The sequence below is a fragment of the Cannabis sativa genome, chromosome 5 (genome assembly GCF_029168945.1).
Source record: "Cannabis sativa cultivar Pink pepper isolate KNU-18-1 chromosome 5, ASM2916894v1, whole genome shotgun sequence".
In the NCBI taxonomy this organism is placed as follows: Eukaryota; Viridiplantae; Streptophyta; class Magnoliopsida; order Rosales; family Cannabaceae; genus Cannabis; species Cannabis sativa.
In genome coordinates this window covers 76,391,652-76,417,136 of record NC_083605.1, presented here as the reverse complement: position 1 = coordinate 76,417,136, position 25,485 = coordinate 76,391,652, and the positions used below count along the sequence as shown (strand labels likewise).

At 29.2% G+C, this 25,485-nt stretch overlaps 2 protein-coding genes across 2 annotated transcripts; both read left to right on the top strand.

Moving 5' to 3' along the window:
• Nucleotides 1-10,279: 10,279 nt before the first annotated feature.
• On the top strand, nt 10,280-11,758 carry LOC115717373 (uncharacterized protein At3g28850). Its single transcript, XM_030646341.2, has one exon. The coding sequence runs from the start codon at nt 10,475-10,477 to the stop codon at nt 11,471-11,473; it is 999 nt and encodes a 332-aa protein (XP_030502201.2). The 5' UTR covers nt 10,280-10,474; the 3' UTR covers nt 11,474-11,758.
• Nucleotides 11,759-20,863: 9,105 nt separating this feature from the next.
• On the top strand, nt 20,864-23,665 carry LOC115716002 (protein IQ-DOMAIN 17). The gene is made up of 5 exons (XM_030644690.2): nt 20,864-21,180; nt 21,264-21,530; nt 21,696-21,968; nt 22,062-22,241; nt 22,770-23,665. The coding sequence occupies exons 1-5, from the start codon at nt 21,043-21,045 to the stop codon at nt 23,505-23,507; spliced, it is 1,596 nt and encodes a 531-aa protein (XP_030500550.2). The 5' UTR covers nt 20,864-21,042; the 3' UTR covers nt 23,508-23,665.
• The last annotated feature ends 1,820 nt before the right edge of the window (nt 23,666-25,485 follow it).

The following is a 25,485-nucleotide window of genomic DNA, read 5'->3' as shown; positions in this document are numbered from 1 at the left end:
GATGGAGCTTATAATTACTAATCAAACACTAATATTTTATTACACACAAATCATCATTAGCATTGTGGAGATTTTAACTTCATTTCTTGTCAAATAATAAAAGTTATTAAAGTTGAGTTTATTCCAGTTTCATTTGAGTAGACACCAAAAGCTTATACTGAAATAATAAAATTAATTAATTATATTCTGTTATGACTTAATTAGATATCCCTTCTCTCTTGTAATCCAACCCTAAATGTAGTTTTAGGCTTGATTGCCCTAATAACGAATCTCATTATTTATGTTACCCAATTTCAAATGTGTTTGAGGTGAGAGAGTGCTGTAAAAATTAACGTGCAATTGTACATAGTCGTCAAATAAGTAATAAAGTGATAAGTAAATATCGTCTCTACATGAATTGATTAGGAATTAATTATGTAAAAATCAATACTAACTCAATTTAAATAAAACAACCAAAACATGAATTGAACTAGACTAAAAATTCAACAAGAGAATAAACAAAATAAGAAATAAAAATGAGCAAAATGAAGAGCTTTTCCTAAACACTTAGTTGTTTTCTCTAGCGCCTGATTCAATTTGTTTTGAGGAGTATCGTTTCCAATGAATAAAAAGTTTATATATGTTTTCTGAGTTTTTTTTACAAATCTCTCAATGAAAGTACCAAACTGTTAACACAAATTTTTATTAACTAATAAATAAGTCTTTTTTTATAATTAATATACTCAGAAATTAAATGAACAATGATAATAATAGTAGTAATAAATGACAAGAGAGTTTTTGACATATTTTTCAAGCTAACTATTCATAATTTACGAGTTCATCTTATTCTGAGATTAATTAATTTTTTTGAGATGACAATGAATAAATTGTGTACAAAATGAAAGATTAGTATCGTTCTCTTTCTTTCTCCAATTATAGTCGTCCTTTGTTCTCTAGGTTTTGTCTTCATTTATAAGAGTTTAAAGTGACAATTATTCCCTTAGAATCTTATACTTATAATCGTTCATGAAACGTGCACAATCCCTATTTCACATTTACATCACATGGGATAGTGACAAACAATTTCTCATAATCACTCCTTTAACTTTTCTATAAGTAGTTATGCCGACTATGCGTCATTCTTCTTGCAATGCAACTATTTTCCTTTAGATGCTTTATCATAAAAATCAGCATCTAAGTATAAGTCAGGAAGTACTTCTCACGTTCTTCCATTAGTGCTGAGTGAGGCATACACGAGACGCTTATCACAGTATGAAAATTGTGAGGTGAACCATGTTGGGGATGTTGGCTTTAGTCTTTCAACATACTCATGAGTACATGGGTCAATGAGCTGTGAGTTTTTTGAATAATTTATTTTATCTACCCTTTCCAAACATTCGTGTATTCTATGTATCTCGAGATGGACTTTCTCTGTTCTTCGTTCATTTCGCTAGTCTCATCAATTATTCACATCTCATTATTGTCTTTAAAATGATGAGTTTGAATAATTCTACCAACTGTACTTCTTAAGGCAAGTTGTCTGAACGTATTTATTATTTTTTTTTTTAATTCAGGCTGGTTCATAGTCTAATTTTATTACATGTATCAATATTATATTATTGCTCAAAATATAAGTATAATAATATATATCTCAAAGGAAAAGATTAGTGGAGGTATAATTTGTTGCCCAAGCTGGTGTTGGAGAAGATTGGTGAGCACAAAAAATAAGATCAAGCAAGTAGTAGATATGCAACAATTTTGCTCTTGCATGTACAAAATCAACCAAGGCTATTTGGCTCTTAATATTGGTAGAAGGTTTGGAATCATTTATCAGTTCCAAAGCATCGTTTTATACTTTTACTTGCAATTCTAAATAAAGTGAAAACTAAACAGGGACTATTGAAGTTTAAAATATGCCAAGAATCAAGTTGCACGGTATGTGAAATACATACAAAAACTGATTGTTCGCTTTGGGCTTAGTATGGAATGTTAGGCCCCGTTCTTCCATCTTATCAGGCCGCTACTTTACCTTAACTTCCACATTAGTATAATATTGTCCGCTTTGAGCCTAAGTCTTCACGATTTTATTTTTAGGTACCTTCTCCAGGCCTTATACTAATGGAGTAAATGAAACACTTATATCTACGATAACTCTTGCTTATTCTTATTCTAATATGAGACTTGGGTTAATACCACAACAATCCTCTCCTCAAACCAATGATCTGATTCATAAAAATAAAAAAATAAAAAATAAATTGATAGATGAATTCGTCCCATCCCATTGGTTGTTTTGCATAACGTTTTCAAATCATAATATGTATTTATATATATATATATATTCTTTTGTTATTTTACAATATATATTTAGTCAGAAATTAATTAATGTTAAACCTTTTACTAGAGCCAAATGATTATATACTTGAATTCATAATTATTATTATCCGAATATGAAACAAATATTTGATATGACTGAATCTGTCGAATGGCCATGTGTAATATCTATTATCATTGTTTTATTTGCAATATTAAAATTTTCAATAGCTGAGTTGTAAAGAATAATTCTGTCGTTGAATTAACAAAATTGCATTAATTATTATTTTTATGACAACGAATCAAAAGGCCACATTGCCCATCACTAGAAATGTTACATGGGTTTTCTAGAATGGGCCCACAATAAAAGGAAATGATCATTTCGCCCCTTCTAGTAGGCCCAAATAAGTATTCATTTCAGACCTACAAAGGGGCCCAAATGGGTATTTCAATTAGAGAAAATTACCTACAAATACGTATTTTCTAAAAAATTTATAAAAATAGACTTCAATGTTTTAATGTTGTATAAAGTACCGAATTTTTTTAATAAATTGCTTATGCGCGTATACCGAAAACAAATTTTCCTGACATTAACTTCACTCTCCACTTCACTAATTATTTTACTTATTTTTGTCTTTTTGTCAATGTATTACTTCACTCTTTTAGGTTTTTTTTTTTATAATGACATTCAGTTTTTTTTTTTTTTTTGAAATTCGATATAAATTTTTTAAACTTCACGAGCAAGAGCTAAAAATTATATCCTTGTAATTTATTTTTTTTAATTAAATATTGTGATATGCAAATAAAAAAAAATAGTTTTTCTTTTCTTTTTATTCAATTAACCAAATTTTAAAACCAACAAATCATTTGATATTAAGTGATTACTAAAAAGTATTTTATTATGTATATTTAAAAAATTCATTAGTAATTCTAAATAAATCAATTTTATCGAACCATTTAAATAGGTTTTATAAAAAAAAAATGTAACTTTTTAATTATTTTTTATGAACTCAAATAAAATTTAATATACAAATCAATTTTATGAGTTAATAAAAAAGATATTGTAAAATAAGTTACTACTGTTGTCAAAGTCATTTAGGTTTTTTTATAAAAACAAATATTTTGTTAACAAAACGTAACCTAAATTCATAATTAAAAGAAAAAAAAAATACAAACTAGTATCATAGACTAATTAATTTTTTTGTTATTTTATAATAAAGTTACCAAATGATTTACATAAAAAAAAAAGTTACTAAATGATATACTTAAAATAAATTTATTTAATATGAATATAAAAAATTATGAATAATCAAATAGTATCTTAAACATTATATTACATCTATTAATTTTATTAATAAGTTATACAGTAAGTACTTATATTTTGTTGTACCTTATCATTAAATTCGCAACTAAATTTTGGAGGTAATAAAAATGTTATTACTATAAGTAAATGTAACTTAAAATATTTTAAACAATAAGACAACATAATATTAACTAAAATAATATTTTTGTAAGTAACTAATTATGTGGTACTTAAGACACGATTTAGTTTCCTTATATATATTTTTAAAAAATAATTATCGAAATCACATAATAAAATAAACTTATTTAGATACTATCATGCTACATTTAAATATGAAAGAATAAGACACTTATAGTAACCTGTCATAACATTAATAAGAATTAATTATGTATACCAATTTCAATTGCAAATTATATATAAGATTATAAATTATTATAAAATCTTTTATTATATTATATTTAAAAGTTACGATATGATATATTAATAACAAATTTATATAATAAAGCATTTTGATATGTTAATATAAAAATTTAAAAAGTTACCAAAGGGTATCTTAAGTATAATAAAATTAGTTGCTATAAAAATTATTATACATACTAATTTTACTAATAAACTATATAATAAGTTATATATTTTATATATATATATACATATTTAACACTTAAACTTAAATGACTAAATACCAACTATTTTTATAAGTTACTAAAAGTAAATATTTTGTTATGTAATGATTGAAATTAATTAAATTATTGTTAACATTAATTTATTTTAATGAACAATTTTGATAATTTCAAAAATAACTTATAAAGAAACTAGATAGTATTTTAAATATTATAGAACAAATGATAAATTTGACTAAGAAACTATATAATAATTTATTACATTTTAATGTATTATTAATTTTAAATATATTTGAAAGTAACGTAAAAGTTATATATATTTATATATATACTAGATAAAAGTTACGTGCCGAGCCACGTAAAATTAGATTTTTTGATTTTTTTTTAGATTTCAATAACTAAAAATATTTGGTTAGTAATCTTTGTGTAACTAAAAGTATTTTATTTAATGAATAATTTATTTTATTAAAATAATTTTTGTGTCATTGTATTTAGTTAGTAAAATATAGTTATGTATATAAAATTATGTTATGTCAAGAGAATAAAGGTACAAATTTTTATAAGAAAGACAATAAATTAACATTCCATTAAACTTTCTGTTTTACATTGCTTAATACAAATAGTCTTTTGGAGCTTAAGATGTTTCTAAATTAAAAAACAAATATTAATTGGAAGAACTTGGTAAGTAAAAGAAGAACCATAAATTGTTACTCCAAAAATGACAACACACCAGAAAAGGCCAATATGAACGAAAGCTGCTTAATAGTTAAGGTGGCTTAATTTGATCAATATCCTATAAAAATAAACATTATCCAATTAATCTAAGCGAAATTGAATTTAGGAGTCTCTACAATGAAAGTATATGAAAAAGGTAAATAATTTCTCTTTGTATGAATCAATGAAAACTCTAAACGTAAACGACAAATAAAAGAGATATAAGGACAATAATAATAAAAAAAAAAATCAACACCCTCAATTGACTCCTTAGAGAAAAAAAAATGTACATTTATAAATTCTTAATGGATTCTTACATATAATCAACAATCTCCATCTTGTCTCTGAATCCCCAATCACCCACAACACGATGTAGCACCATCTCCTATTTGTGGACACATCTTAACCCCCATAATTATCAAAACAACAAATAGTTCAAATTTTTAACATAAATTAAAATATAGTTTGGAATACAGTACTTGTTAGAATCTGAAGAAAAAACTCCAATTGATTTTATCTCTCCGACCCTTAAATTGTTTGAATCGTACGCCATTTTCTTAAATAGAAGAAGAGTGATTATAGATTAAACAAGCATTTAAAGTAGAGAATGATATGAGATAATTCAGTGTCAAGATGCCTAACCATAGAGCAAAATTTATATGTACAGAGAATGTCAAAACCGTAAGGATCACAATCTACCAAACACAGAATTTGGCTGCTCGGTTCGGTGAATATTGATGCCGTCAAGTAATGCGTTATTGAAATCTCTGAAAGCTGACCCAAAGATATTCACACACAAAAATTAAAATGAAAGCAATGAAGAAAAATACACAAAAATAAAACTGTGCTTGAAACTCACCACCGCCACAATTAGGGTAGAAAAAGCCGCAAATATAACCTGGTCTTTAGAAACCAGCTCTCACATTCGTATAAGTGGCCGAGTCACAGTCATCGGCCTCAGCCAAAATCCTAATTTTGATACATCTTCATCATCCAACCTCCACCAGTTTCCACCAGATTCTGGAAGAGGCCATTATTGTTGCAGTCCGATTTTGATTCCTTCAAAAGAAGAGAGTATCGCTCGATTGGAAGAGGCCATTGTTTTTTTAGAGGCTTCATGGGCATCCACCAATCAATCGCTCGATTGGGATTGGGAGTGCGAATGAAGAGTCGGTTTTTTAAATTTTTTTTTACACAGCCACATTTTGTTGTTAGAGAGATATGTGGCTAAGATGATTTCTTTTAATTTTAAAAAAGATTGTTTGATTTTTTGGATTTAATTATTGGGTTTATTTATTAACGGGAGATCAAACCTATTAAGATCGTTAAACTTAACAGAATATTCTTTTATTTTTAAAGTATATTCTGTTAAACCAAGAAATGCCGTTAGATAGGCACTTTTAATATATAAAGAAATAATATAAATACATCTTGATCAACAGCATAATATAAAGAAAAGTATAGTCTTAAAATTAAAAGTAATTAATTGGTAGGTAAGATGAAACTATAATTTTAAAGTAATTAATTAGTAGATAACAAGGATGTATATAAGATAATATGATTTCGAAATAGAACTTATTAAATAAAAATCAATTAGTATACATCTTAGTGTCTTATTCTTTTTTTTTAATAACATTTAGTAACTCTTAAGTATAAAATTAATTTTATTTTTATAGATTAGTACAATCAAAAATACTTTTAATATATTGTCAAAAAAAAAATACTTTTAATATGTTTCTCAAAAAAAAAATATATATATAGAGATATATACTTTTAGTATGGTATATATATTCATGAATTTGTTTGAGTATAAAGTTTGGTTATTTTTTAAAAATTTATTAAATAAACTAAATAGCTACTTTTAGTTTCAAACATCTTATTTTGTGATGGTGTAAAATTATATGCTTCCCACGTGTTAAAATAATTCATTTAAAGAGTAGGTCATATTAGTACTATTTTTTAATCAAAATAATTAATAGTGTAGTTGTTATTCTAAAGCGAGTGCTAAGCGGATTGGAGTTTTGTTCCTTTGTATTCGTCGAACTCTTTGGTTTGATAAGCCATTTCCTTTATAATTATTTGAATTGAATGAATTCCATTAAAAAAAAAAAGTGAAAAGAAGAAAAAAATAATCAAAAATTAACAAAGGTTAATGGTCATGCATTAAAAAAAAAAAGATGCGCTATTGAATAGTGGCCCAGGCCCAAGGAAATTGCATGCATTTATTTTTATATAGGTATAGCATTAGCGCTTATAATATGATTTAAATTATTATCGTTATATTTGTTAATACTTATAATAATATAACGTATATAAATAAAAAATCCCCTTTCAATTAAGACCTTCAAATGGGCCCATTAGTATTCACTACTCACCACACACTAAATTTCATTACTCAAATTAATTCACACTCCCATCATAAAAAAGTAAGAAGTACATAATTTGACAGCTAAAATATGTATCACATTTTTTTCCCTTATGTAGTTTAATTAGTTCTAGCTATTATGGACTAATTTGTGATTGGTAAATAAAACAAATCTCATGATCTTTTTGCTAAAAGTTTGTCTTTTTCTTTTTATTCTTCTCAAAACATCTCTTTAATTTTATTCTTAGGATAATACTATTTTAATAATCTATTTTCACTAATACCAATTTAGTGAAAATAGATGGTTAAAGATAGTCATTTGAACATTATTTTTGTCAAATATTTTTTACATGGTCATTAAAGACTAATAGTTTGGGGGGGAAAGATGAAAAATACTACAAAATTAAATCATAGAAATACATTTTTTTTTTTGGGGAAAAATAGTTTTGAAAACTCTCATCCAACAAATTTAGATAATGAAATAACAGCATAGGATTATATTAGATTGAATTTGTGCATAAATGGATGTTTCTCTAAAAATGGTAAATAGCATAGCTATTTAGTTAGTTTGACAATTAAAGTTATGCATGTTAAAAAATGAAATGGATAATTATCAACATCACATATACATCTTAGCCTTTATTTAACAATTTAAATCAGTGAATGATTCCACATTTAGTAAACTTTGTAATAGTGATAAAATTAGTATTCATTTTCAAATATGGTGGGCTTACAAATTCCAAAGGGAACATACATCATTGGGCCCAATTACTTAATTGGACTTGAAGCAAAGAAACTACAAATAAGATGTGAAAACATTTTCTTTCATAGCCTTATACCACTATATATATTTGTTTCAATTAAATATCACTTTTTTTTTTTCTTTTAGTAACTAAGAAGAAATTCTACCAAAAAAAGAAAAAAAAAACATAAGAACTAGTGCTTGTAGAATTGAATTATTAACAACTTCACTCACCATTCAAAACCATGTACCCTTTACACTCAAGTTTCTAGTAACACGAATGGCTAAATATGAAATAAAATTTTGAAGGAAAGAAATAAAGATTAAAAATATTAGGAAATTTCTCTCATATATATGTTCGTTTTGGTGGATTTTTTATCTGTTTCGACATTTAGAAGAAATTTTTAATCTAATTTTTATTTTCACAATTGCATACGTTGTAGGTATTTAAGAGAATTTGTAAATTTTTTAGAAAATTTAGAATATTTTACTGTGTCGAAAATAACATTTAAATAATTACTTACTATATAAATTTTATTTTCAGCATGATAAGCTACTCTAAATTTTTTGAAAATTTATAAGTAGTCCTAAATAGCTACAACGCATGCAATCATAAAAAAAAAATCAATAAAATGTCTTAGATGTCGAAACAGATAGGGAGTTTAATAAAACTTAACTTTAGGAGCACATTGTAAAATTACCCAAAAGCTTAGAACATTGCTATGAGGCACTAAGATGCTTAGTATCTACGAGGTGACATCTTATAAGTAGTAATAATTTTTTATAATTTTTATTAAAATAAAATAAGCAGAATCTGATATTTAATTACACTCGTAATAATATTACACTTCCCAATAATCTTAATTCCATGGGTGTGTTTAACATTTCTTATAAAGAGCATTGCTATTAGGCACCAGTGGTGCCTAGCACCTTCGCGACATGTCGCGTTGCGATTGGCTAGCGATACTCCCTAAAAATTATTATATTAAATTATATGGGACCCGATACTTAGCTATACCAATAACGATATTAACACATAGGAAGGTGCTAGGCACCACTGGTGCCCTTTAGCATTTCTCTTCTTATAACTTATCTCAAATTCTTCTTATAAATTTTTGAAAGCAAATTGGAACTTTATAGCTAAAGTCATTATTGCATTAATTAACCTAAAGTAAAAAGAAGAAGATGTGAGTGAGAGTCTTAATTAATTTAAGAGAAGAGAATGTATATGGGAAATTCAAAATTGGGTCCCACAAATTAAATGTTCACTGAGGCTCTCTCAATTCATTTAATGCCACGTGTACTACCACTATAAATTTGAATTAAAACTTAAATTTTAGCGCTCAAAACCCGTTTTCCTTTTGACCCAATGGACCCCATATGTAAAAATATTTAACTTTTAAAAAATAGAATTTTAGGCTAAGTATGCTTCTTAAAAAATTATATCGGTAAATTTTTTATCTATTTTAAATTTTTTTTAATGTATTTATTCAAAAAAAAAAAAAAATTTAATGTATTTTTTTCATGATCTCCTATAATAATGTATATTATATTACTTGAAATAAAAAAAATATAGTTTAAATATTTTATTTACACTCATTTTTTTATAGTCTTAATTGGGTGCTACAATTGCAATTTTCGATTACACATATAAAAACCGATGCATTGCGTGTTTCTTCGGCCCTCAATTCTACATTTGGAAACTTCTCTAGTTTTAATGATTTGATTATTGATATTAGCTGTCTTTTATCCTTCTTCTCAAGAGTAATTATTTTTAATGTTAAGAGAAATGTTATTAAGCTGCACATGGTTGCTCTTGAGTTGGATGAAGATGTCTGTTGTATGGGTAAAATCCTAAATTCTATTTTCTCTTTTATTGTAAACGATTACCAGTTTTAACAACAGTTAAATTTCTCAAAAAAAAAAAATATTTTACACATAATTATTTTGTTCTATACACATGGTTAATAGCTATTTAAACATTATTTTTGTCACTGTTAATTATTTAAAATTTTTAAAAATTTTATCAGTGTCATTAATAACTACAACTTATACTATCATAAAAAAAAAAAAAATAGACTAAAATATCAAAACACTCATTTTAATAGGTGTACGTAGAAATTTCCAAAATTTTAAATTTTAATAAATTAATTATGACTTAATAATATCTTATCCAATTCTTCTTTCTTACACTTCCAAATAAATAAAATAATTAATTTTAATAAATCCAAGAATTAAAGTAATATTGAAATAATGTGTTTCAATTTTTTTTTTTTAAAAAAAAGTCTTCTCATTGTAATTAATAAACCCCTTTTTGTCCTTACTTTATTTGAATCTCACTCTCTCTCTCTTCTTTCTCTCTCTCTTTTTCAAACTCAAACTCAAAAACTGATTCATTTTCTGTGTTATTTTTTTTTTTCAGAGTTTCAAAAATCGAAAAAATGGGTTGTGTTTCTTCGAATCTGTTAAACCATGAAGACGAGTTCACTCAACTCGGAAGCTCTGCACTCAGTCACCACATCGTCTCACTCACTTCCTCAACTTACGGTCTTCTCACTCTGGACCCACCACAACAACCACCGCCACGTCATCATTCCTCTACTCCGACCACCCCACCACTCCGTTTCAAAATGGGTTCCACAACCCACCCCAGCCCACTTCCGCCAGAGCCCAAATCACTCTGGGCCGACCCGAGCCCAATGCGGACCGACCCGGAAGTAATCAACTCCTGGGAACTCATGGCTGGTCTCGACGCCGACAGTTTCCGATTCTCCAATAAGGAAAACTCAAACCCGAACCCGACCCGGTTAAACCGGGTAAACGGATCCGTTACTCTGAAAGCGCGATTCGAAGAAACTGCCGCGGCGGAGAAGAAGAGGAATCTTCTCGATCGGTACGGGAAGGTTTGTCCGCCGAACGGCGAGGGCAAAGTGGTCATTTACACGACAACGCTGCGTGGAGTTAGGAAAACCTTCGAGGCTTGTAATGCGGTGAGGGCTGCGATTGAGGCCACCGGAGTTATAATCTCGGAGCGAGATGTTTCGATGGATCGTGGGTTTAGAGATGAGCTTAGGGATTTGATGAAAGAAGAAGAAAGTAGGGTTGTTGTTCTTCCCCAAATTTTTGTGAAAGGGAGGTATGTGGGTGGAGTTGAAGAGATTTTGAGAATTGCTGAAGAGGGTTTGTTGTTGGAACTTTTTGAAGGGTTACCGAAGAGAAGAGGTGGGGAGGTTTGTGAAGGTTGTGGAAATGTGAGATTTTTGCCATGTTTTCACTGTAATGGGAGTTGTAAAGTGGTTATGGAGGTTAAAGAAGAAATGGGTGGTCAAAAACAGGGGTTTTCTTCTTCTTCTTCTTCTTCTTCTTCTTCTAGCTCTGTAGTTGTGAAATGCCCAGATTGTAATGAGAATGGTTTGGTGCTTTGTCCAATTTGTAGCTGAGAATACTCTCTGATCAATCGAAACGGTTCTGGTTTAATAAGCTAAGTATATTTCTTCTTCTTCTTCTTCTTTGTCTTTTTTTGTTTAGGTTAATGGTAGTAAGGTATATGATGAAATTCCTCAATGAGTTTTTTTTTTTTGTTGCTAAAATGGAAAATGGGAAATGGAAAAGATTCTCTCTTGCTTTTTTGTTTTTTGTTTTGTGTTTATATAATATGGGAATCTTGTAATTTTGTTCAATAATGTAATGGTTAAAAGGAAGTAGAGCATAGTTGTTGGTGATAATGATGATGATGATGATGATCTTTTTGTTGTTTACAACTTTGAATAATGAGTTAACATTTTCATTAAAAACAAATACTTGTTTAGTTTTGAAATTGCATGATTTGGGATTTAATCTTTAACTTATTAGCAGCTAGCAATTGATTTTGAAATACATCTAAGTTGACTACCAATTTGTTGAATTTTCTTTAGGAAATTTTCATTAAAAAAACTACTTGTCCCCTTATGAAAAATGCTTGATTTTGAATTGTCTTAGAGGCACTTTAAGAATCTTAAGTTGTGTTTGGTTAGAGGTAATGGAAAGGAAAATAATCAAATTTTGTTACTAGCAATTGATTTTGAATGCATCTAAGCTGACTACCAATGTGTTGAATTTCTTAAGGTAGTGTTTTATGAATTAGTGAGGGAAATTTTCATCAAAAAACTACATGCCTTTTTGAATTGTGTTGAACTTGTTTAGGAGTGTACTTGTTTTAGGACTCTTAACAATGGTGTTGGCATGATCAAAGATAAAATCTTCAGATAGATATTTATTATTGATTCCTTTATGTAAAGTCTATTGGTGTTATTGTAATGTAGTTATCAGTAAGTATATCATGATTTTTGTTCTTTTCTTTTTCATCTTTTGGTGAATACTGAATAGTGTGGTGTGGTGGGGTTAAAGCCTGTAGTGTAGTGTAGTGTAGAGTAGTACAAATTGAGATGGTGATAGCTGCTAACTGCAAAGCAAAGCATGCAAAGCTGGATCAGCAACATTTCAGGGCCTTTTTCTTTTCTTGTTTTTGACACTAAACGACAATTGAATGTGAAATTACTCACCATTGTTTATAATGTTGCAACTTATATGCAATCATTCACCCTCAATTGGGTTTGCATTTCTAGTGAAAGTGATGATAATTATGACATGACACGATTAAGGTAAGTATAAGTACACGCAGTTAAGTAATACGTACACATGATTATTAAACTTGTTAAGCGTGTTGTAAACCTAAATCAAAGCTCGACTCAATATGATTTTGGTAGGTTTAAGGTTTAACAACCATATGATTATACATTTCAGCATTATGTAACAAAATTCCATCACCCATCAAATTAGGTTTGCATTTTGTGTGAAAGTGGTGATAATTATGATATAGTACACACGGTTAAGTAAATATGTAAACGATTATTGAACTTGTTAAGCGTGTTGTAAACCTAAATCTAAGCTCAACTCAATATTATTTTGATAGGTTTAAAGCAAATTTAAGATTGTCGTACATAATTAAATAACAAATTATAGAATTACTTGGTTCAAGCAAATAACAGATTTAATATATGCAAGTTAACAAAACTGTCACAATGTGATTTTTCAATTGTATCATTGTGTTGTGTTGAAATTGCTGACATTATCTCCAACCAACCTTTCACTTTGTTTTACTTTTTTTAATTTTTAATTCCATTTTTATATTCTTTAAGATATATTCACTTTTATAAATTATGTCTCCATTAGACTCCTTAGGTTGATGTAAATTATATGCTACACTTAAGTAGAGAGTAATGGTATATTAAACAATCCACTCAAAAAAGTGAGTATATTTTAATAAAATATAATATTAGAGTATTTTTAATTAATAGATACAAAAATGGTATTTTTCAACTTGTCCCAATTTTGAGTTCATAATATACTTCAAATTCGAATCCAACCTAGCCTTAGGTTGGATTAGATTGGATTAGACATGACCAATGTGAGAAGCGTAACATGTTTTTCGAGTTGAGGGCCAAAGTGGTGGCTCAAATATAATTCTCACTAGAATATAATGAGAATGGTAAGGTTTTTTCTCCGATTTATTGGAAAGGATGTCGCCCTTGTTAGCAACCTTCTTGTCCAAGAGACAACCATCAATAAGCTAAAGCTAATGGCGGCCTCTTGGGCGCAAGTAAGTGAAGAAAACATGCACAAAGATTGACCTCGACAATGAGAGAATTTTTAGAAAAAATCCTACTTGATCCTTTTTTTAACCCTCAACTATCTTGACGTATTATTCAAGCATACCAAATACATTTATATATATTTATACGAGCATTGTTATTAGACACCAATAGTATCTAGTATCTCTAGACATGCCACCTTGTGATTGATTGACTAGTGATATTCTCCAAAAGTTATTACATTAAACTATATGGGACATGATACTTAATTAGAGCAATAGTGATATTGACACATAAAAATGCGTTGAGCACCACTAATGTCTTTTAGCATTTTTCAGCATTTAAAACACGTCCAAAACTCAAAGTTGAATCTTTATTGTATGTTAAATTGTTTAAAGGCATGGGATGCATGTGTTGGTACTAGACTAAGCCTTGGTAAATAAAACCTTTAAATACGGCCATGGTAGGGGCTTTGTCATTGTTTGGACACGTGTCAATCAAATGGTACATATATACCAGTAACTAAATGGTACAAGTTACAGCACAAAACATTTATTGAATAAAGAAATCTATAAAATGTGTATGATATTAATATATAGTTTTAAGTGTAATGATATGCACATCTAAAATATATAGTGTTTAGTTACATATCTTTTATACACACTTCATTTTTCATAATATTTTAGAAGTCTGAACATCAGTTTGGTGACGTTGATTATAAACAAATTAGAGGTCTAGAATATGATGTTAATATTACTCAAATTAAAGATCAGTTTGCCTCTATATATAAGAGTACACTATTTGGCTTGTCCTGAACAAGAAGGTACATAACTACAGTTGTTATCATAACTCTTATGATCATATTATTATATTAACTTTGTTTTGTAGTGCTATATATGCAGAATAAGCTTATTACTTCCTTCTATCTAATTCTAATTCTAAACCACATAATGTTGCTGTTGGGATGGTTGCCCCGGCCCCGGCCCCGGCCCCTCTGGATTCATTCAAGCTTAATTGCGATGCGGTGGCCGTCGGCAACAATTGCATGACGGCGGCCTGTGTTGTGGCAATGATCCACAATGAGAATGTTCTTTGTTCATCCTCTCTTAATTAAGAGAAACAGAAGCTTTTTTGGCCTTGAAAGTTGGAAGTTGTCGCTGAGAAGAACTAATATTTTATCATCATTGTGAGTGACTCTTAAGTTATTGTTAAAGCTCTAAAGGAGAAATTTTTAGATGGGAAATATCATGACAATATATTTACCTCTTAAGCAAATCTTTTATTCTTGTAATTTTTCTAGATAGAGATTTTATAATGCCACTCATAATTATATGACTAAATTCTATAATATTTTTAGTTTTGTTGAGTGAAGTTCGCTCTAAAATATTTGTATTTTTGGTAGAGATTGTTTAGTCTAACTTTTTAATGTATATACATTAACGTTTGTTTTTTTAAATAAAAATAATAATAAAATAAGAAATATTGTACTTATTTAGTGCATTTTAGTTGAATGTCACAATATATAGTTCTCCACAATATAAACTTGGTTGGATTGGATTAACCTATAATAGATTAGATTCACACTAGCAAATAACTATTTAATTGACTTCATTAGCTAAGTGAATATACTTGAATGAATTTGACTTTTTACAATAATAAATTGTTTGGTCCTAGCTAGTTTAGGGTAAACTAGGTCCACTCGAGTTTTCACGTGTACATAGTTATGCATAAGCATATATAATGGCTCCAATAAATCCAAAATACACAGCAAAAAACAATGCCTCTATTATATTAACTATAATATAATACAAGTACTATTATTGGTCCCCATGCACACAATAGGTTGTTTATTATTTAACCATTCTTATCTTTCAAATATCTACTATAATTAATTTTAATTTCGATCATTATTATACCTCAAACTATAGTCTATACCATTACATTACACATAGAAAACACTAATAATAACAACAACAACAACAATAATTAAGGGTTTTGAAACACTTTTATTTTTGAATTTTTTAAATTACAAAAACAAATTAAGTAGAATTAATATTTTTATAAAACAAAAAATGTATTTCATACTATTTTTCTTTTGAATAAAAAATATTTTTTTTTCCGTAAATTTCAATTCTATATTTGTTTTTTGTTTTATTTAAGTGAGGTTTAGGAAAGTGGGTTGTGGGTCAGGGTCAGGGTTCGGGTTGGGGGCCATGGTATATGTTCAGGTTAGGGTTGGGGACAAGGTTTGGGGTCCATGTTAGGATTTGAGTTACAGCTGGGGTCGGGGTCTGAGTTAGAGATGAGCTTGGGGGCTAGGGTCCAAGCCTGAGGTATGGGGACCAAGTTTGAGTGCCAAGGATAGAGGGTCGGGGTTGGGGGCTGAGTTCAGGCCAATGTTCCAGTTGGGTTCGAGGTTGAGATGAGATTTAGGCTGAGGCCTAGGGCTGTTCGGGTTTAGGGTTGGAATCGAGATCCAAATATTGATTGAAGAGAATACAAATGGATTATTGTGACAGTCAGTAGTCCCGTGATCCGTAAGGGGAAATACCGGGTAAGCTGTGCAATCCCACACCGCCTGGGGAAGGTCAAGTGGGATGATTCTGAGACTGTGTAGGTATGGGACTACATAGTTGAATAGAGCTTAAATGGATTGATTGGTACTACCTATATCAACAAGGTGCATCTTGTTTTTCGGTAGCCCATCTCGAAAGAACTCCACAGTTAAGCGTACTTGGCTTGGAGCAATTTCAAGGATGGGTGACCTCCTGAGAAGTTTTCGCAGGATGCGTGTGAGTGAGGAGAAAGCACGCTAGAAACACTTTTGTTGGTCTGTAGGGTCAGTCATCAATCCAGGAAGCAGCTAGAGTGGCGTACTCGTGTGTAAGAGCCATTCATTCCGTGGGTGTAAGGACCTAATGGAGGCTTGAAGCGGGGACGTTACAATTATAATTAAAAAAAACTTCAACTGAATATTTTTTTTTGAAATAATTTTTACTATTTTAATTATATTTACACCTATTTTTTGAGACTATTAATAAAAAAATAAAATTGTATGCTACATGACATAAATAATGATTCTCGTAAATACATTGCAGGATAGGTCGAATAAACTTATAACTCAACTGTGAGGTAACCTCATCTAAATAAGGATGATAAAGTTTATGAATAAAGGTATTTCGGCGTTGTTGGGATATCATTTCACTAAAACATTCAACATCGATCTCATAGTGCAAAGATCTTGTAGTTGATCGTAATACAATGATCATGAATCACCTCGTATTACATTATAGTGATGCATCATCTTGTAATACACAACCAGTGGGCATCACCTCGAATTACACAACAGTGATGTATCATCTCGTAATATATAGTCAGTGGGCATCACTTCGTATTAGACAACATCACCTCGTAATATACAATTAGTGATGAATCACTCTATATTACACACCAACAATGCATCTCCTCGTAGTACACATTCAGTGATAAATCACCTAGTATTAGATAGTAGTAATGAATTAATCACCTCGTAATACATAGTCAATGACTACACATCAACAATGCATCTCCTCGTAATACACACTCAGTGATGAATCACTTTATATTAGATAGCAGTGATGAATCACCTCGTAATACATAGTCAATGATGAATTACCTTGTATTACATAGCAAGAATGCCTCACAGTAATACACAGTCAATAATGTATTGCCTCGTATTACTCAGTAGCAATGCATCACCTCGTATTATGCACACAGTAATGCATCTACTCCCAAATAACATGGTCTTACCAAGTCAATGACCACTTGAAAGACCATTTTTTTGTATATCAAATATAAACAGTAATTTAATACTTATCAAAATATTCAGTTATATATAAAACATAGGCTTTAACCATCCATCAATTGTAATTTTTTACTAAAATAAAGTTGAGTAACCACCATCCTATTTCTATAAATAGGGGTTCACTCATAGAAAAAAACTAGAACTCAAAATTAAATAGACTCACAAAATATGTAGATTTAAATTACAAAACTATGTAAAAATATTAGGTGTTTATTATTTTTATTTTTTTAAAAAAATTTATTTTTACATTAATAATTTTTATAGATTAAATTGACAAAAAAATCGTAATTGATCAAAAAAACTAGTTACGAAACACACTATAAATAAGTTAAAAATAACAAAGTAAACTTGTTAGATAGATGTAGAGCAACACTTTAACTTAGCTATTCGCTATAGCTATTTTATAAAAAAATAGCTGAGATATTAGAGTTTTAACATAAGTGCTCTTAAATGCATATTTGAATTGGATGACTTTGAATAAGACTCTCCTGATCTTGATCTCATTTAATTAGTTTATCATCATGTCACATCATCACTATAATACTATATATAATTTAGTAATTTTAATAACTGTATTATCAAATTAAAATCAATAAGATCAAAATTGTATCCATTATAATATGACATTAAGGAGAGTACCTTTTAGTAATTCTCATTTAATTAATAAAACATATATAATTGTATAAGAACCAAAGTTAAAGCCTTCTTTTCTAATAGAAAGGATCCAATAAAAGATTTCACTTGTCACAACATATTACAAAATTTGTTGTGATTGAAAACACATTTTGTGACAATTTTGTTACCACATTACACACAAATAACATATTACACAAAAATTAAGATTCTCCAAAGTTTCTTTAGCCATGTTAAATTCTCACCCAATTATTATTTTCTTTTTTTAAAAAAGAAGGGGCCCCTCCATTAATTCTCAAATATGGGTTTGCTTTGAACTTTGAGCACACACGTACACTTGAACACACACCTCAGTACTATTCAATCAACACACTCCTCTTTCTGGTCCAGTCCAAGTCCAGGTGATAATATATATAAAAATATAAAAATATAATTATACATAAAAAAACACACAAACATTTGTTTCATTTAAGCTTTAATGTTTCATGTTGTAACAAGTATCGAAAAGTTAAAAAAAGTGAAAAGAGAATCTAAATAGGTACGTTTGACCAATCTACTAGGAAAATGAAGCCAACTCTCTTAATTAATTCACATACATACATATGTATATGTATGTATGTATAAAATCCCACACCCAAAAATGGGATTCCACTACACTATTCAAGTTTCAACTAGCTTTCCTCATTACTTAGTATAACAATTTGTAGTCTTCGAGGCTATACCCTCTCTTATAAACAAGTCTACATACATTTATACTAGCCTATTGGACACACTTTACCATTCAATTTTTTTTTTTTTTTTATATAAGATGCGATGTTTAATTATATTAATATCGGTATGATACTAAAAATAATACTAAACACCAATAATATCTTTTAACAATTCTATTTTTGTATAAATATAATGAAATGATGAAACACACACAACTAGTACTCAACACCACTTAAAGGTATTATATCGATTTTTGAGTGATTTAATATAAGATCTCGTAATTTAATTTAATAACTATTATAAAATATTGTAAACTATTTACACCACGCTACCTATAAATGTTAAGAATTATGGAGTTTCATCTCAAAACTAATTGGTGATGAGTGGAGTAGCCCATGTTATATGTGGCTCAATAGTACTCTACCACTTAGATGGTGATTATTTTTTGCTCACCAATCTTGAACCATATCAGAGTGGACATGGTCACTATTTGATATCATGTTGAGAATCATAGAGTTTCATCTCAAAACTAATTGATGATGAGTGAAGTAGATGTTATTATATATGAGTCAAATATTCTACCATTTATTCTATGTGGGACAATGTCCATAATAGGTACCAATATTAATGTTGATTTATATAAACATTTTTATATGATAGAGAAATGTTAAAGGGCACTTTAAAAATTCAAGCACCACAAGACGTATCATACTATTATTGGTAAAATTTAATATCGGGTCTCACACATTTTGATTTAATAAATAGAGAAATGTTAAAAGTCACCAGTGTACCTTGCACACTCCTATGTGTAAATATCAATATTGGTCCAATTAAGTATCAGATCTCATATACTTTAATATAATATTTTTTAAGAAGTATCGTTAGTCAATCGCAAAGTGACATGTCTAGAAGTGCTAGCCACAAGTACCCAATAACAATGCTTTAATAAATAATATAGAAAAACACTAAACACTCACAACACGTCACATTGGTGTAATGTTGGCACCTTAAAGTACCAAATAAATAGAGAAAATGCTAAAAAGTGCCTATCAACCTTCATAGTGTCATATCGTTATTAGTGCAATTAAGAATCGAGTCTCATATAATTAAATGTAATAATTTTTATAAAATATCGCTAACCAATCACAAGACACCATCTCTAATTGATGCTATACCTAATACCAATGCTTTAATAAATAATATAGAATTGAGAAAAGATAATACATATTTTAATTTAATAATTATTATAAAATATCATTAACCAATCATAAAACAACATCTCGAAACAGTACTAGCCACCGCTAATTAATAATTGAGAATTGCTAAAAAGCACCACTGGTGCCTAGCACCCTCCTTAATGTCATACCGCTATTGGTGTAATTATGTATCAGTTCCCATATAACGTAAGAAAATAACTTTTAGGCAATATCGCTAACTAATAATCATAAGACGCCACCTATAAAAAATACTAGGCGCCACTGATACCCAATAACAATGCCGTTAATAATTACTTATTACAATGATCTAAATAATATCTATATATATAAATGTTTGCTTAAACTTTAATCTTTTTCTCTCACACACAAAAACACATATAAGAAAGGCATGCATTTCTCAAACAATAAAGCTCTGTCTCTTTCCTCGTCCTTTGCAGTTTATATAACACGTGAAACCAGTAAAACTGGTCAGTAAGTAGTGATAATCAATAAAGAGAAACTATACATACATATATATATAAATATATATAACCCAGATTAATCCAAAAACCCCTCTCTCTCTCTGCCCTATTCAATTCACTGCTTTCCTTGGATTCTTGTGATATACATTAAGTCTCTCTATCTCTGTTCATGTTGTGTCCATTATTGCAACATTATTATTCACATAGTTTTTCACAATGGGATGGAACTGACACAATCCCATTACTTGTAATTTATTTTCATCCCACAAAAACACATCTTTCCTTCGCACTTATATTGGAGCTACTACTCTTCTCTCTTTCAATTCTCTCAATCAATTCCAAAGATCATTAATTACAAAAAGTTAAAAAAAAATACAGTCTTTTCTTTCTTTCTTTTTTCATTACTAGTCTTACACTAGTTAGTTATATATTATACCATAGTGAAAAAACACAACACTAACATAATAATAATAATAATAAGTAAGAAAAAAAAAGTTGTCTTTTTTCTCAATCATGGCAAAAAAGACCAGTTCTTCTACTTCTTGGTTGACTGTTGTTAAAAGGGTTTTCAGATCTCCAACTAAAGATGACAATGGTAAAAAGAGTTGCAGAAGAAGAGAAGAGAATCATCATAATGAAGAAGAAGAAAAGGTAACATTTTTATTCTTAATGTATATTTTACATATTTATTATAAAAAAACAAAGTTTGAATTTTTATTCTCTTTTTTTAACAGAAGAGAGATAAAAGAAGGTGGCTTTTTCGAAAACCAATTCTTCTTCCTCAAGTTGATGAAGTTTCAGAACAAAGTAATCATGCAATGGCTGTAGCTGCAGCCACTGCGGCTGAAGCCGTGGCTGCCACTGCTCAAGCCGCAGTAGAAATTGTTAAGCTCACTACTACAACTACTACTAGTAATAGTAGGTGTTGGAGTAGTTTCAATACTAGTAAAGAACATTATTACGCGGCTATAGTGATTCAAACCGCTTTCAGAGGCTACTTGGTAAGTATTAGAAAATCTCACATTGATAATGTGTAAAATTTTAATACTATATATAACACTTTGATTTGTATTTTTTATAAAGTGTAAAAATTTAACACTAAATATCATCTTATATGTAAATTCATTTTTGTTGATTTTGTTTTTGAATTATATAAATATGTAAAGGCAAGGAGAGCTTTATGTGCACTTAAAGGACTTGTAAAGCTTCAAGCATTAATAAGAGGGCAAAATGTGAGAAAACAAGCGAAATTGACACTGAAATGCATGCAAGCGCTCGTTAGGGTTCAAGATCAAGTGCGCCATCAACGAGCAAGGCTCTCACTCGAGGGACTTCCTACGAGTACTACTCGTAGGAAATCAATGTTCGATGAAATTAATAATAATAGTTTGTTGTGGAATTCAAACTACCTCGAACATATTCGAAATAGGGTTTCATTGGTAAGTAAATTAGTAATATATCATAATTGGATTGTTTATATTGCATTATATTATAATAATTTTATATACTAATTATGATTATGATTATAATAGTCAAGAGAAAGAAGTGGTGGTGTGGAAAATGATGATGATTGGGATGATTATTATTACTACCCTCAAACTCAAATTCAAATTCAAAGGAAGGATGATATTGAAGAAGCTAATAAGCTACAAAATCGAAAGGAAGCTTCTTTCAAACGTGAAAAGGCTCTTGCTTATGCTTTCTCTCATCAGGTTTATTCATTATTTATTTTTATTTTGAGTTAACTAACTTAATTTTAATTGTTTTAAAAATATAATATGAATATGTAAAAGAAAGAAATATTAAAATTTAAGACATTTTTATTTTATATTTAATATGAATTAAAGCTAACAAATAGGAATAGAGGGCATTGTGACTTTAATGATATATAATCTTATGATATCATGTCCAAAATTCTTAACAACTTCTTTGTTTTTATGATCTATTTTTAAGCTATGTTTTATAGGGATTATTTCAAAATTCACAAAGAGAACAAAAAACAAATTACAAAAATTCGATTATATAAAATTTTAATGTTTTATGTTTTTTTTTATATATAAAATATGATTTTTTGATATATTTGCCTTGTTGTATTGTTCTCCTATTACCTAAATATGCTTTCTCTCTCCATTTTCATGCATTTTGAAGTATAAGGTATTCGGAAAATTAGCCCACATTTTGATAATTTTGCAAAAATACCATTTCTTACAAAGTGAAATATCTTTTGTTGGCTAATTTAGATATGGAGAAATAGGAGAAACCCATCTTCAGGGAACGAAGAAGAGTTAGAAGAGAGAAGTAAATGGCTTGACCGTTGGATGGCCACAAAACAATGGGAAAACACAACTGAACAACAACAGAGAAGAGACACTAATATCATAAGAACAACACTTGAACTGGACACTTATGGCCCAAACATTAGAAAACAACAACAACTTCATAAAGCCCAACAACCAGGCCCACTTCTAAGCCCAAATATTCCTAGCCCAGCAGTCACTCCCTCTCCCTCCAAACTCAAACTACTACGTCCCTCAAGCCCAAGGTACTCGTCTTCAAAAGAAGAGAGATGTTACTCTGCGGCGCACACACCAAACTTCGGTGTGGTCGCCACGTGTCGTTACGGGAGTGTACCAAATTACATGGCGTCAACTGAGTCAGCAATTGCCAAGTCACGTGCTCGCACACTCAGCGCACCAAAACAAAGAGAACAAATAAGAGGAAGTAGTGGGTGTGGTACTAATGGTTCGGTAAGGAAAAGACTATATTACCCTTCAGTTATGGATCAACAAAACGACGTCGTTAGTGACCAGTTGAGGAGCCCTAGCTTCAAGAGTTTGCAGAATGGGTTTTGTTACTATAATGGAATGGATCAGAACAACTTGAATAATTCTTCTTCTTGTTATGCTGAGAGCCTTATTGGTAGGGAAAGGGATAATGTTTCTGCATGTTCTACTACTGACCTAAGGTGGTTAAAATGAAAGAAAAAATAAATATGAGGGGGTAAATTGTGAACTTTTTTTTTTATGTTTTGGTAAATTGTGTTTTAAGATTTTGTATTTTGCTAAGTAGGAAAAATTTGTATTTTTCTATTGATTTTAGTCATCATAATTTTAAATATAATTTTTTATTTTTCTTATTCTTGGCTACCTATAGTTTTTACTTTTATTTTTAGATAAAAAAAAAACATTTTGATTCTAATGTTAAATGGATATGTAGTCCTATATGTCAAGCAAAACTCATATGAAGGGTGTTTGTTATATGAAACTAGTATTGGAGTGAGTTAATATTATGTTAGAATTTGAAACTGTAGGCAAAGGTAGATTGAATGTGTGTATAGTAATACTACTAGGGGGTGGGCAACATCCAATTCAATTAAATCGCATCGATCCAATCTAATTTAATTATAAAAAAATTGGATAACTAATTATAATAGGATTGGATTGGATGCTAAAAGTTGGACTCTAATTGGATTAGATCGGTTATTGGATGTTAATCTCAAAATTTAATTAAAAACGAATCCAATCCAATTACATTTATATATGTCAAAAAGTTATATATATTTATTTATATAATAAAAAATATAAAAAAAATATAATATATATTAATTATATTTTTATTGGATTTTCTGTGTCAAATTTGCAACACTTGATTGTTTTGTGTATTTATTTTCATGATATTTTGTCCTATTTTATTACTCAAAAAATGTTGTTTTAAGTATTTGAAACTTTTAGTTGGATTACATTGTAACGATGATATGTTTATGGAGTATTAAACTTATATAAAGGGTGATATTTAATTTTTACATATTTTTCTTTATATTTTTATGTTAATATTAAAATCTAAGTGTGTAATTGGATATCCAATTAGCAATTAGATTAGATTAGATTGGATCAGATGATGAATTTCTAAATCCAATTACTAATTGGATTGGATCGAATGCCCACCCCTAGTAATATGGACAGGTTTCCATCTCCAAACTAATTAGTCATCAGAGTAGTGGTTTACCAATTTTAGATTATTCGATCACAAGCGACTTTTCATAGCTTACCATACCTAAATCACAAGTGGCTCTTTTGACTCTACTTTCTGGATCAATTTTCAAATTTTCGGTAACTCTTTTTGGACTTTACTTTTTTATTTTCAATCAACTTTTTTTTATCGAATATAAAAGGGGTAATTCATGTATCACATTTATGATAGTTGTACCCATTTGTGAAATGTAATCCGAACCCATCTCGGAATATTTTTTGCCACTACTCACAATGAGTTCGTGCTCCTAAGACGTGAATATGAAGATTTAATTCGCGTTGAATTTGGTTAAAATGGCCCATAATTCAAGAATTGAAAATATTCTTCTTTTCAAGGTAAATTTTAACAAGTTTTTTTTCTTACTCTTACACTCGTTAGTATTCTATTAAAATCTCACCCTACACATCTCAAAAAATTATGAAATTTCACAGAGACGAAGTCAAGACCGTTATGCATCAATTTTCTATTGGATAAGTTGACAAATAAAGTAGTTTTCATGCACTAACAATCATTTTAATCGAAATATTGAAAATCTCACATTTCTAATAGTGGTACCGCTTTGTGAAATGTGGTCCGGACCCATCTCGGAATATTTTTTACCACTAGTCACAATGAATTCGTACTATTAAGAATTGAATATGAACATTGGATTCATGTTAAATTTGGTTAAAATGGCCCCTTAATTAAAAAATTGAAAAATATTCTTCTTCTCAAGGTAAATTTTAAGAAGTTTGTTCCCTACTCTTACACTTGTTAGTGTTTTGTTAAAATCTTACCGTACACATCTCCAAAACTTATGAAATTTCACAAGGATGAAGCCAAGACCGTTGTGCATCACTTTTTTATTGGACACGTTGAGAGAAAAAATAATGTTCATGCACTAACATTCATTTTAATCGAAATAGTGAAAATGTCACATTTTTGATA